At 40.6% G+C, this 13,008-nt stretch overlaps 1 protein-coding gene across 4 annotated transcripts in view; it reads right to left on the bottom strand.

Moving 5' to 3' along the window:
- Positions 1-4,659: 4,659 nt before the first annotated feature.
- mideasb (mitotic deacetylase associated SANT domain protein b) overlaps positions 4,660-13,008 on the bottom strand; it is a 41,257-nt gene continuing 32,908 nt past the window's right edge. For all 4 annotated transcript variants that reach the window (XM_006632602.3, XM_015351002.2, XM_015351001.2 and 1 more), the window contains exons 12-13: positions 11,387-11,592; positions 4,660-7,516 (exon numbers count right to left, since the gene is read on the bottom strand). In XM_006632602.3, the coding sequence (XP_006632665.1) occupies positions 7,303-7,516; positions 11,387-11,592 (420 nt within the window). In that variant the 3' untranslated portion in view covers positions 4,660-7,302. The remainder of the gene's footprint in view (positions 7,517-11,386; positions 11,593-13,008) is intronic.

Genomic DNA, 13,008 nt, shown 5'->3' with positions numbered 1-13,008 from the left:
GACCTTCCTTCAACATAAATGCTCTTCTTCCACCCTGCCTTTGTCTGATCACTGCAGATTTGATTGTCCGACTCTGTAAACCATACCAGGTTTTTGCACAATATCTTGTGGAGACAGCTGCAGCTTTCTATCAAGAAGAATTTTGTTGTTCTGCCAGCTTCACACCATTTCTGAGTTGCTTATCTGACTTTATTTCACATGAAGTTTTAACAGAGCTGTATGTTTCTGTTGAGCTGTGTAACATGATCTGGATAAGCTCTTTCAGAGTTTTAAAAACTGTCTTTTCTATTTTTCTGACTGCAGTAGAGACGACAAGACACTGTACTAACTGAAACTGAATATCAAAACTCTATGAAATACACAAACCAGGAACATTGAAATATTTGCATTTTAATGGTAATAATACTCTATATAGAAGTAGCTAAGTGTAGAGTTCTAAGAGTATTGGCACCCTTGATAAAGATGAGCAAAAACGTCTGTATAAAATAAACAACATAGGTAATGAGCTATATTTTATGCTAAAAGTATGCAGAGAAAAAACATATTACTATATTCTGCCATTGCTCAGAGAAAAAGGTTTTTGTTAACAAGTATTAATTTTATTTCTCAAAAATGTGTCAATAACATCCCTAAAGATTATTCTAAATATAATCAAACAAAATTAAATGTACATTAACAGTCTAATTTTATGTTCAACTCAGTCTAAAGGAACTGCACTGGGGCCGATCATGGCTTCCTGTTTAACTGGGGTATGCAAATGAGGTAAGACTCAAAAAAATCCCTTTGACATCCATCAACATGGGGACGGCCAAAGAACTCACAAACGAAACGTGACGTACTGTATTGTTGTCGACCTTCATAAATCAGGAAATGGGTACAAAAAAAAAATAAAACCTAGGTATATAATTAAACTAATTAAACTAGTTTGAGACCACTAGAGGAGTGGTAAATTTGCCTGGTTTATCTGAGAAAAACCAAGGGCCACAGCTGGAGAATGAGTGAAATTGCTCAGTCACCAGGTCTCCAAATCTACAATTAGAGGCGAACCGCCACACCAATTGGGTTTTTGGCAGGGCTGCCAGAAGAAAAAAATACTGAGAGTAACCAACAAATGTAAGCGCCTGGAGCTTGCCAAATGATATTGGAACAAGATGCTATCATCAGATGAGAGAAAAATAGAGCTGTTTGGCCACACACACCACTGCATATGCAGAAAAGAACATCATATCAATTCAATTCAAAATACTTCATTCATCCCTGGGGGGGGGGTGGGGTGGGGGTGCAGTTTAAGGACAATTGAATAGCTACTGTTAAAAACGGTGCTGGATCTTTGTATGTTTTGTTTCCGCTGGTCTTTGGCTTCCGGCAAGACAGTGGTCCCAAGCAAACATCACAATCCACAAAGAAATGGTTAATTGACCACAAAATCAATAGTTTGCAATGGCCATGTCAGTCTCCAGACTTGAACCCCATTGAAAGCCTGTAGTCTGAATTGAAGGGGGCAGTCCATAAGTACACTGAAGGATATCGAGGTCCTGGAAAACATTTTTTATGGAGGATTTATAAGATTCAGAAAATAAATGGATAATTTCTCAAATGATCAATTCTGGTTTATTCCATTAAATTATTAAAATAAAAATTCAAAATTTTGGAAAACTACAGTATAATTCATTACCTGTATTGTTTATTTTATACAGATTTTTTTTTGATCACCTATTACTTGGCGAGCTCACAGAACAAAGGCTGTATTCTATGACAGAAATTAGAGGAATACTGTTCTTTGTGCTGAGTGTTTAAGCCCTGCCTGACAAGTGATAATTCTTGTTGGGAATCTAGATTTTAATCAAGCAGTTAGACCAAGTAACCTGGCTATTTCCACCCACTGACAGATTTTAAAAAACTACTGACTCAACGGTACATTGTGAATGATTCCTAGTGAAATACTGCCACCCTATGGTGAATTTTCCATTATGTTAAGATGTTCCTACAATTCTTACTAAGGATAAGCATTATGTTAAAGGATTAGACATCTTAGTTTACCTTGGAACCATTATTTTAATGTAAACTAACTAGAATGTGTTTCCACAGTTCCCAAATGATGATATTGTAAAAACAAAATGCAAGGAAACATTTGTCTTCAAAGAAATGCGAAAAGACAATGTGTTCTGAAAGTCTTGAAATAAATGGTTTCAGGCCAATTATAATGCAACAAAAATTCGGTGTTGCCTTTTAACATTCTTTTTTACATTACTTTATTTTTCAGTGATACAATGATGAATGCAACAAACACTACACTAACATCACATTATTAGCACTGAAGCTATTTTTTACTATAACTTGTGTGTGACCTTTCTTACTGTACTTATCTGTAGATATTTTAAATAGTAAACTGCCAGCTCTAAGAAAATGCCTTTTCTTTGTTTTAATGCTTTTGAATAGTTTTACTGAATTAAATTAGAACCACAACAATAAGGACTAATATTTGATCTGTTCTTAAGAGTTTTACAACTCCACATACTGTACTCTGCATATCAAGGTACAGATTATTTGTGTTACTATAATTTCAATCTACTTCCAGTTGTGGCAATTTTATGTTATGTGAATATATAACTGAAACATTTTTTGCATGATATTCAACTGTGTCCTTCCCCAAACACTGTAGTTGGCACCCAGTGCTTTCAGACTCCACCTTCAGTCAAATTAACTCTGGTCTTTTTCACATTACCTCCCCTGACCAGGACTGGACCAGGATTGATATCTTTGAAGAAGAAGGGAACATCCGATTCCCAGGGGGAATTTTCAGAATGAAGGCCTCTTGGTTTTCAGTGACAGTCAGTGAGAGACGCGTTGCTCCATCAGTTGACAGGCTTTCTCCTGACAAGTGTTGTAGAACTGCTAGCATGTCATATGACCGATGTCTGTGATATATGAAACATGTCTGCAAAAACCGGTCCTAAACATCTGCTTTTCCACAGCTCGTCCAGGAGCTGGGCGTTGGTTCTCTAAGTGGAATGGCACCAGAACCCTCAAGCACGGCGCCATCCTCACACCAGAGGCGTTGGTTATTGCTGTTTAGCCTGCCATGCTGCTAATGGTTGACTTTCTGACGTCTTGTGAAAACAACAGGTCACACCACCCTATACTTTGAACCTGGATGTGGCAATGTTTCAATGCCTGTAATGTTTTTCTGAGTGAATTAAATTCCCTTTCTTTTTTCAATTATTGCATTTTGTCATCCTAAAACGCCCCTTATATTTTAAGGTCAACTAAATGCCAATAAACATTTCAAGACAACAGATGAGGAGAGCATTTGTTTTTTTATGAAGAAACTAATCAATAACCTCCAGCAGGAGGTTAAGAGAGTAGGACACTAATGAGTTATTCCAGTGACTTGCTGAAGGGCTGTCCTGCAGAGATCCTCAGTGGTTGTATTAAAGCTCGGGTGTCTCAGTGCAAGAAGACTTTCAGTTTTAACTACATAGTAGGAGATTTGAAATTCATGACCCAAAAAGCCAATTTAATTATAACACAGCACGTGTAGGCAGTTAAGAAATCCTTCCCGCTGTGGATGGGCAAGGCAGAAACAAACAGATATGGGCAGTATCACACTAGAATGATTCAGCACCATTTAGCTCGCCTCCAGGAGAGTCAGGTACAAAAGGGCATTTGATGCTGCTCCAACATGCACATGATACTTAATCACATAACAGAACAGTGGCTTTTGCCTCATCTACAAAGCACTAGATGGCGAGCCAAACAGGTCTTGAACCATATAAACAAGAACATCTCTGACTAAAAATACTAATCCAGGTGGGTAGCTGCATCAGCATGCGTAGTCTGCAAAGGAACAATAGGTTTATTCCATGCTGAAAAGAGAAGCCTTCTTCAAGTGTGACCTGTTGAAATACTCCCGTGACCACAGAAACTACAGCAGCTGACCGAGAGAGGGGCTGCAGCCGCCGGGAGCTGCTGGGTGAGTCTGTACAGCAGCACGTTTCCCCACTGCAGACCACGCAAAGAACATCCAAACCATATTCATGGCAGATGGCAGAATATACACCTGAAGAAGGCTTCACAGCCGAAATGTTGTGTTTTCTCTCTTCTCTTTTCAGCATGGAACAAACCTATTTCTTGTTCCTTTAAAAATACTAATGCTATGGACAATTTCCTAGCACAAAATCTACCAGACGCAAAGATCATTTCATCAATTTCCCTTCGGGATCAATAAAGTCTTATCTATCTAGTGTGATTGGAAACCAAGGGGGAAGGTGGCCTTCTTTGTTAGAATGAGCAATTTGCCTCACAAAACTGAAACATTCCCCTTGTTCGAAGTAGTACAATGTTCTCCAGAACTCTGTCCCCGTTTCAAAGATGACTGCCCCATATCACAGTGCTATTCCCCGATTACCTTCAATCTTGAGAAAAGAAATCACCCGTCTAGCTGCAAGGACATCATGCATGGCCTGATGCAGACAGCCATGCAGCACCAGGACATACAAACCATGTGGAAATACTGGGGATGCTGCTAAATTCGACATGCTGAGCTTCTGCAAAAGCTCAGCTCCCTCCGAGCCGTATTTAATACCCGTAAAGAATCTAAAGAAACCCCGATCGTTAATCCACCGCCAACTCAGTGGTGGAACAGAACAGCAACACTGCTTAAGCATTTTAAGCATTTTAATAAAAGACATCAAATAATTATTGCAAATAAGTTACACTGGAGTAAATGCACTTGAGAAATTTATTTTTATTTTTTTCAAACATTAGTGTATCTTTGCTCGTTATCAAAATAATATAGAAAATGTGTATATATATTTATATAAACCTTCAATTCTCAAATCCCTTAACAACTGTACAGAATGAAAGCATTTAGCGTTTTAAGCTTAGCGTTCATATCATTGGGGTATTACCTCTCTTAAATAAAAACAGTCTACAACAATATCATCACAGAATGCCTTTTCGGCGATCAGAAATGTTAAATCGCAAATATATTTATAAAAAATACAAAACAGGCAGTTTCTTTTTCTCAAGCAGCTCTGAATTTCAGTAGGAGGCTGGGCATCTTTTTTACTAGAGAGATGGACACACAAAAGCACACTGTGCATAAACACCACAGCGAAACAGACAATACTTGTGCTGTTGAATTTGGTTTCAACCTCTTTTCCCCACTGTGACTGACCTCAATTCCTGGTCTAGTAAATAAATAGCATAGGTTTCAAGGAAGCTCCTGTTTAAGTAACCATGGAAACGAGCTTATAATAGCCTAGCTGGGTTAGGCCTTTACAAACACAAGGGAAGTTTCATTGAGCATTCCCGTAAAGGAACTGTACAAGGCGTAATTGCTGGGTGCAACAGACCAAAACTGTTAGCTTTGGTTCCAAGCAGGAGAGATGCCCTGTCGTAACACCTTAGCAAAGTAAATTAAATGTCCAGTGTACTGAACTTCATTCAAATCTCATGAACTAAAATTCAGCATCTTACAAATGTTGGATCAGGCTTGTGTGATGATCACTTTGGCAACCTGTTGGTTACAGGTTCCACTCTGCAATACTGCATTCAATATGAAGTCATTTCATTTTTAAAATGTGCAGCTTTTAATAAGAGAAAAATGTCCTTACTTAATTTAAATATCGCACATATAATCGCAAAAAAATTCAATTATATACACAGTAATGAACAGCAAGGCGCAGTTTTGAAACCACACAACTTAAAGCTTGTACATTTGTCCGTAAATGTACTTCATCTTACTCCCTACAATGTGAAGAGGATGCTGAATTCAGACAAGTATTAATATGCACTTAGACTGCAAGGAAAGATAGAGCTTTGCTTGTTTAAATGAATCAGGAAAAACACAAAGCATCCTTATCTCACAATGGCCAATTAATTTAAGCAGAACAACTGAGAATCCTGTTTCCTACAATGCAAACATAATTGCCAAGCTTTTGGGTGAGACTATAATTTAAATCCAAGCAAGAGACAAAACTTTTAACCCCTAATCAATTTCTTCATATGTGATAGATTAACCCTTTTAAGCACCATTTTGACAACCGCAAAAACAACTGGCATGAGCAGAGTTTTAAAGACCACTGCCGTATACACCTGTGGGTAAAGAGCTGAATGTGCTGTTTGTACTGTTAACACAGTTACAGTGTTAACGTTGTTATAGTTATAAAACCATGATGTCTGCTTCGAAAATAGTTATAAATGAACCAAGAAATAAACAGTCATATAAGACTAAGGCCCTTGGATTTTAAAAGGAGAATTTCATATTGCACTGAATGTCACTTTCAGTTCCTGTTTTTCAAATCAGTTCTTGAAGCTCAGTTTTTCTAGAACACGAGACCAACTAAAACAGCCCAATGAGAAAAAGAACTGCAAAATACAATTACACAAAATAATAATATTAATAAAATAACAATATTATAACAACAACAATAATAATAACCATAAGTTCAGGAATATAAAAGGGCATTCATACATTGATTGTCTTGTAGAGATAAAAAGCATTTAAAAACATCCAAGGCATCAATAGTGACAAAATAAAAAGGAAATTACAGCACTTTTCAACACACCAAATCACATTGTTCTTTTTTGGCAGTCCCCTGCTTAAAGGGTCAGCTACTGAGAATATCAGTTTTCTAGCCCAGAAGGAGAAGAAACAATCCTTTTCCATTCAGTCAAGATTTTTTGCATTGAAAGTGGAACAATATCTCAACTGAAGCATTGCATGAGCTAGTCCAGAGGATGTTGGTCTCCACGTGTCTTAACCAAACCCTTCCGAATTAAGGGGGAGCTCCAGTACAGGTTTAGGGTTAACTGCGATTTCTGAGCCTTCGAGGCAACACTGTTAAAGTGCTCACTGGAGTGGGGGGGGTCCCCAACTCTGCTGTCTGAGAGTACAGCCTTGAAAACACAGTCAAACAGAGGTGTATGTTTTTTTTAGGTGGACCTGTAAAAATGTAATCCAGACGTGCAATGGTGTCAGCCAGCATTAAGCTCTGAGAGGAGCAGGGCGAGCAGGACGAGCAGGACAGGCTGGAAAATAGACCAGGCTATAAAATTTCACAGATAAACAAAAGTGTCTGAAGGAGCCAGACCAAAAATGGGAGCAAGGAGGGGAAGCAGGCTCTGTGCTGTGCTATGAAAAACAAATTTCCATGGTTGTGCAGGGGATATCCCTTGTCCTCTCACAAGGCCAAGCCGCACGCAGCTCTGCCTGGCTGGTGCAACCCACCTTCCAGGCTCCCAGCGCGCCTTTTGGTTTCCATGGTGACGGCACCCCCACCGCCTCCACGCTGGGCCTCAGTGCCAGTCCTCGTCGTCTTCGTCCTCGCCCTCCTCCGACGACTCCTCGCTGCTGCTCTCCTCCGCCTGCGCTCCGTTCTGCCGGGCTGCCGCGGCCGCCAGGGCCGCCGCCTTCTCGTCCGCCTCCTTCTGCCTCAGCGCGGCGGCCTTCTTCTCCTGTTCCGCGTGGCTCTTCATGTGGGCGCTGCGGCTCTTCACCTTGTAGAAGACCCTGCAGAGGAGCACAGGCCGCGGCCGTCACACAGCAGGACTCTCGCTTTCTCACCCGGGGCCCTTCTCGTTCTCGCGCCAGCTGAGCCTCACGAATGACTTCAGCTGCACCCCCTGGGGAGGCCCTTTCTTAAAAGGGTAGGCCAGGGTTGACAATTTTGTTATTAATTATTATTATTAACCCCCCCCCCAGGATTTGGAATCTCTAGTATTTTCCATGTCGGCTCTCTGTGACGACCCCTGCAGCTGCTCTCAGCAGGGAATGGGGAAGTGAGGACAGACTCCTCCGGCTTGCCCACCTTCAAGCCTCTCAGCTTTGCATCCCCATACCAGTTGTTAAGAACCTACTGGAGGAGGGGCGGGGTCATCACCAATAGCAGTGCACGCCTGCAAGAGCCCAGAAGGCCACAAGAGTGCTGTTGAGAGCCGAGAGAGCCCAGACCAACAAATCCCTCCCTCCCCTTAGCGCCACTTGGCCAATTCTGTGTCACCCCTTGGGGAATCCCAGTCACGACTGGCTTTTATTAATACACAACCCGGGCTGACACCTGAATCACAGAGTTCAGCTTGCGCTAGGGACAGTGCCTTTACGGACTGAGCCATTCAGGAGGCCCGAAGCGTTTCACTGACTGGCCTGCTTACAAAAATATTTGTCATCCGACCCTGCAAGTTCTACATCACCTGAATGGAAGTGCAGCTCGATGGCATCACTGCAGTCCTGCAAGTGCACAGAAAGTTCCCGAAGCCCCAATGTGTCTATCTGTTGAGATTTCTAGCCCACTAATCCTAAACCTGTCCCACTGTAGTAACATCGCCCACTGTCTGGCGACACCGCTCAAGCTTCAGCTCAGAACATCTGGGCCTCCGTTCTCAACCCCATGTTCTTTACTGTGTGAGCTGCCCAGAGACCTAGTGTTTTTTTAATTCCTATTTTTAGCTGTTAAAAAGCTGGATAGGGTTAGGAATTAGCACCTAGCCTGTCCCAGTTTACAAGTTTGAGAACTCCCACTGTTTAGGCAAGTTTTAATTTAAGCAATTTGGACTGTGGAGAATAAACAGGGTTTATTCTGAGAGTGTTTGAATTTCCACCAGAGTATGTACTTTAAGTCACTGACTGGTAAGCTAGTAAGGGTCGTTTAGAGAGCCGCAAGCAAACAACAACAAAAGAAGGAAGCCAAGGACAGGCTGAACATAAACTGTCTGCTAAATCTCTTGCCAGCCATCTATAGCATATGTTTAAAAAAGGTTCATCCAAGCAAGCGGGGTCAATTAGTCTAAACATAGCTGCAATTGAAGGCCACAAAGGAGACAAGGCAGAAACGTAAGAGTACTGTTAGATTCTTTCAATCAAGAAAGCACAATGACGTACAATTCTGTAGCGCCTTTCCTAGCTAAAAAAAAGCCCAGCTGAATTGGTACCCTGACATTTACTTCGCTCTGTGGCAGTATTCAGTTGTTAATTTTGCAAAACGTTGCCAGATACCGTCAATTATTTTGTGAATCTGGCCATGTAGCAAATTGCAGTTAGCTGTTAAACATTAGGGAGCAGGTTTTTATGATCTACGCACTCCAAAAATTCAATTATCTACTAAAACGTCTGCTTGTACCAATCATGATAAAACAAAGTGTGGAGTTTGTACCTCACATAGAACATGAGAGCTCAGCTTGTTATCTAAAGTTGATTTGTAATATTGTCTCAGTTCCTCTGCCCCGCCATGATTAGAAAAAAGAGATGCTTGGTTTTGTACCTGGCATGAAAAAAACACTTTAGACCCTTTTCCCATTAGTTCACAATGTGTTGTTGTCTCATAAAATGTTAACTTAAACTCCCAGGGCCCTGCAACAGGACTTTGAGCCCTAGGTTTATAGTAGTCTAAAGGGTTATTTCTTCCATTGAATTGTTCATTACCAGGAATCTATTGTGCAAGACAATTCAAAAACTAGGAACATCAAACCAAAAAGCTTGCCATACTGAAACCTACAGACACAAGGTGAAAATGCTATGCTGATTCAGATACAGTTGAGGGTAATTCAGGTGGAGTGTTACCTTATATAATACTTTTCCCTCCATATTCTGGTACAATTATTTACTTTTGTTTCTTCCAGTTAATAAAGCAGCAAAGTGGATGTGCTGACATGCCATTCTGTTTCCTTCTCGTGTGTTCAAGTTGCTAGGAAACGGTTGTTAATAACAGGTTCTCAGCACAGTACTGAAACACTAAAGAATCTGTATGCCTTAGTCTATTCTTGCCATGAGCTCTTCTAAGAGAAGGTTTAAGAAAGGGGTGGGGAAGAACATAAACCATTACTCATCATTTACAACTAGCAATATGACAGTTTCCTATTAGAAGGCAGTAGTTAGTGCCTGTGACAACAGACAAACTAATTTCTACAGCAAGCAAGATCTTCACAGCAGGTTTATATACCATACAGAGCATTCCAGATTTGTATTTAAATTTGATCACTTTTCGTATGCAGAACTGAGAATTTAAGGGGAATGGTTTTCTAATTTATCACAATAAATACAGTACTGTTTTCTCTCTTAGCATATGTGAAAAAGATCAGTCAGTGTGGATTTATTGTTCAATGTAGCCAGGAATAATCCAAACAGGTTAACCTACCATGAAACATGGAACACAATAACATGCTTATTGCATGTCAAAACAGATCAATTAATCTTTATAATGGAAAGCTGTTTTACACCACTCGTATACGAGAGTGAAACCAGCATTGAACTGTAAAAAGACAAACGAGTCAAAATGGAATAAGTGTTTATGTCAACAAACAGGATTACATGCTGATTGCTCTACACCTTACATAAATGTAATCGAATAAGAGATGGTCTTATTGTATGTATATGTATAATCTAAATGTAAAAACATCAAAATGTTCCAGCTTTCCCAGACGCCAGAGTTATCATTGCTCAGCTGTTGGGGGGCAAAGGATGTAGCACACACCAAAAACATCTGTGATGCAATCTCCACTTGGATTTGTGACTAACCTAGAGCTCGCCAAATGTAAAAACTGACACTCACGGGAAAGAAGCTTAAACACCGAGTCATTCATGCATTTTTGTTTGTTTTACATTCCCTGCCTTTTCACAACATACAATTTTTTTAAAGTGCTTAATAGGTTTAATAGGAGAGCTGACCTCAACCTATGCTGCTTCTGAGGTAAGTCAGTGGGATACACAGGGTCTCTTCAGCCCTGACATGTGCTATGCGTCAGTGAAGTGTATGCTGAATGGCAATTTCACAGAAAACAAGTGACCTGGCTTCTCCACTAACATGTGACAATCTGACTTCAGCAAACAGGAGAACAGGAAATGCAGAACATATTTTGCAAATGTAATAGACGATTCAATGGTGAGAAGCCATCATAAAAGTTTTAATGTTTAAGATTATTCTTAACTTCCACGGAAACTTGGAGTGTGAATATCTGCCTACAAGTCATCACAGTTATTGTTACTGGACAACAAAAGCGGACCTGCTCTTCCTAATGACCACTAGCCACAACAGGAAAGTTTATGGAAAACTGATGAATGAAAAAACAAACTTATGAACTAGAGTCATATGTTGCCTTCGTTGCTTGAACTTAACAGCGCCCTTTGATTTTGCCGTTTAAGCTGTCAAGAGCTACCAAGAAGAGGACAGAAGTGGGGTGCTGTTCTACTCAGTTTGGGTGTTGGGTGATTAATGTAAAATAACAGAGGACATTACCAGAGCATTTCATTACTGAACTCTGAAACTTCCAAAAAAAGGCCTTCCAAAAAAGGTCAAGGGTCAGGACTTATTTCCCCTAGATTAGATGATAGCGTGGGTCTGCAACCTGGCCCACTAATGTCTCCCCAGCTATGGTACTGGTCACTCACCTGCCACATTTTTTGCAGGGGAAAATATTCTCCTGGTCTTGGCCCTTGTTGACGGTAGAGGGTGCAGCTTTCTTCTTGTCTGCAGCAGCAGGTTCCTGGCGTGGTTTCGGCGCTGGGGCAGGAGGCGGGGGCTGGGGCGCCTGCCGGTCTCTCTTCTTCTCCTCGCCGGGCGCCTCCTGACTCCTCAGGACCAGTACCTCGCCGGCCTGAAACAGCCGACACACGACGCCATCAGCCTCGCGGAGATTTGGAGAACAGGCCTGCACAATGTGCCTCACAGCTACAGCACACTACTGGGCCAAAATGCCCTTGGTATGATGATGGGCACAAAAATAACAGCTTATTAAAGTTTATATAATTATATTGGAATTGACAATATAATTTACATTTTTTAAAGGCTAAAATTAGGAGTGTCATAGGAGCATTTGTTTTATTTGTTAAAAAACAAGAAAAGTAAAACCCAATACCAAATACGGATAATGACAGCTCACAGACTAAGAAATGAGAGAGAATAAAAACCCATGCAGGTTTTGCAGAAAATGCTGTCACAGTTTCTGCAATAGTAAAACGTTACCTATATACTTCCTTCCACAAGAACACTTCTGTAAATATGTGCAACCAAGTATGATCTTGGTCTCCACCCTACCGCATAACATATATTTGTTTTGGCTGCCAACAAAATCGCTTTCCTATCTAGCTCATGGACTGGCTTGTATGGGTATGAACAGAACGGTGAGCTAGCTATGCAGCTGTGGTGCAAACAGAGTTGATGGAATGTGCACTGAAATAACATGAGGGTTGTTTGTATTGGGGAAACGAGGCCAAACCTGCTTTGGTTTACAGGGTTGCTTGCTCCATTCCTCAGTCTCCAATTATTTAGCCTAACTAAAAATCTAATTCAGTCTTTTGCAACAGTTTTCAGTTTAAAATCAATTTCACCTTTGGTGAAGTTCCTCATACATAAATCTTGCATTTTTTGTGGAAGTGAAAAACCTGAAACGGTCTAACAAAACAGTGAGCTAGTCCAGGCAAGTGACCTAACTGGGAAAGAAAAGGGAATAGGGTTGGGCAGCCCTGCCCCAATGCATTCTGAAGGATCTAGATTATTTCAATAGTTACAATCAGTCAACACTAGAGGGCAGTATCCCTACAGAGCATTATGCACAGGAATCAACCAACTCCAGTTCATGTAGAAAATGTACAAGACGTGGTACATTCACTGCTTAAAAATGCTTAAGAACATCTTCAAATGGAAGGTGACATGACATCAAATTCAGCAGAGTAGTTTCTGCCTTTCACAGAAACAAATTATTTAATTTGTAACATGCTGCTCTCCGTATTGCTATACGTAGTTCTGATTTCAGGTGATTTCAGCTTTACATCCCTTTCTCACACAATGTCATTTGGAAGAATAAATGTATGCATCATGAACTGTCTGATTCTTCATGCTGATGCAGAGTTATCTGTCAGATGTATGATTTTTGTAAATTTCAGAACAGCTGTGTTCAAGAAGGGGTCTTGGATTTAATATAAAAAACCTCAAACAGCTCAGAAACACATAAGACACCATTAAAACTCACTACATTTCAGATGTTTCTTAACCCCCAGTCTTATCGATGAAG

Source organism: Lepisosteus oculatus, chromosome 8 (genome assembly GCF_040954835.1).
Source record: "Lepisosteus oculatus isolate fLepOcu1 chromosome 8, fLepOcu1.hap2, whole genome shotgun sequence".
NCBI classification, from domain to species: Eukaryota; Metazoa; Chordata; class Actinopteri; order Semionotiformes; family Lepisosteidae; genus Lepisosteus; species Lepisosteus oculatus.
This window is presented reverse-complemented; position numbering and strand designations above follow the sequence as displayed.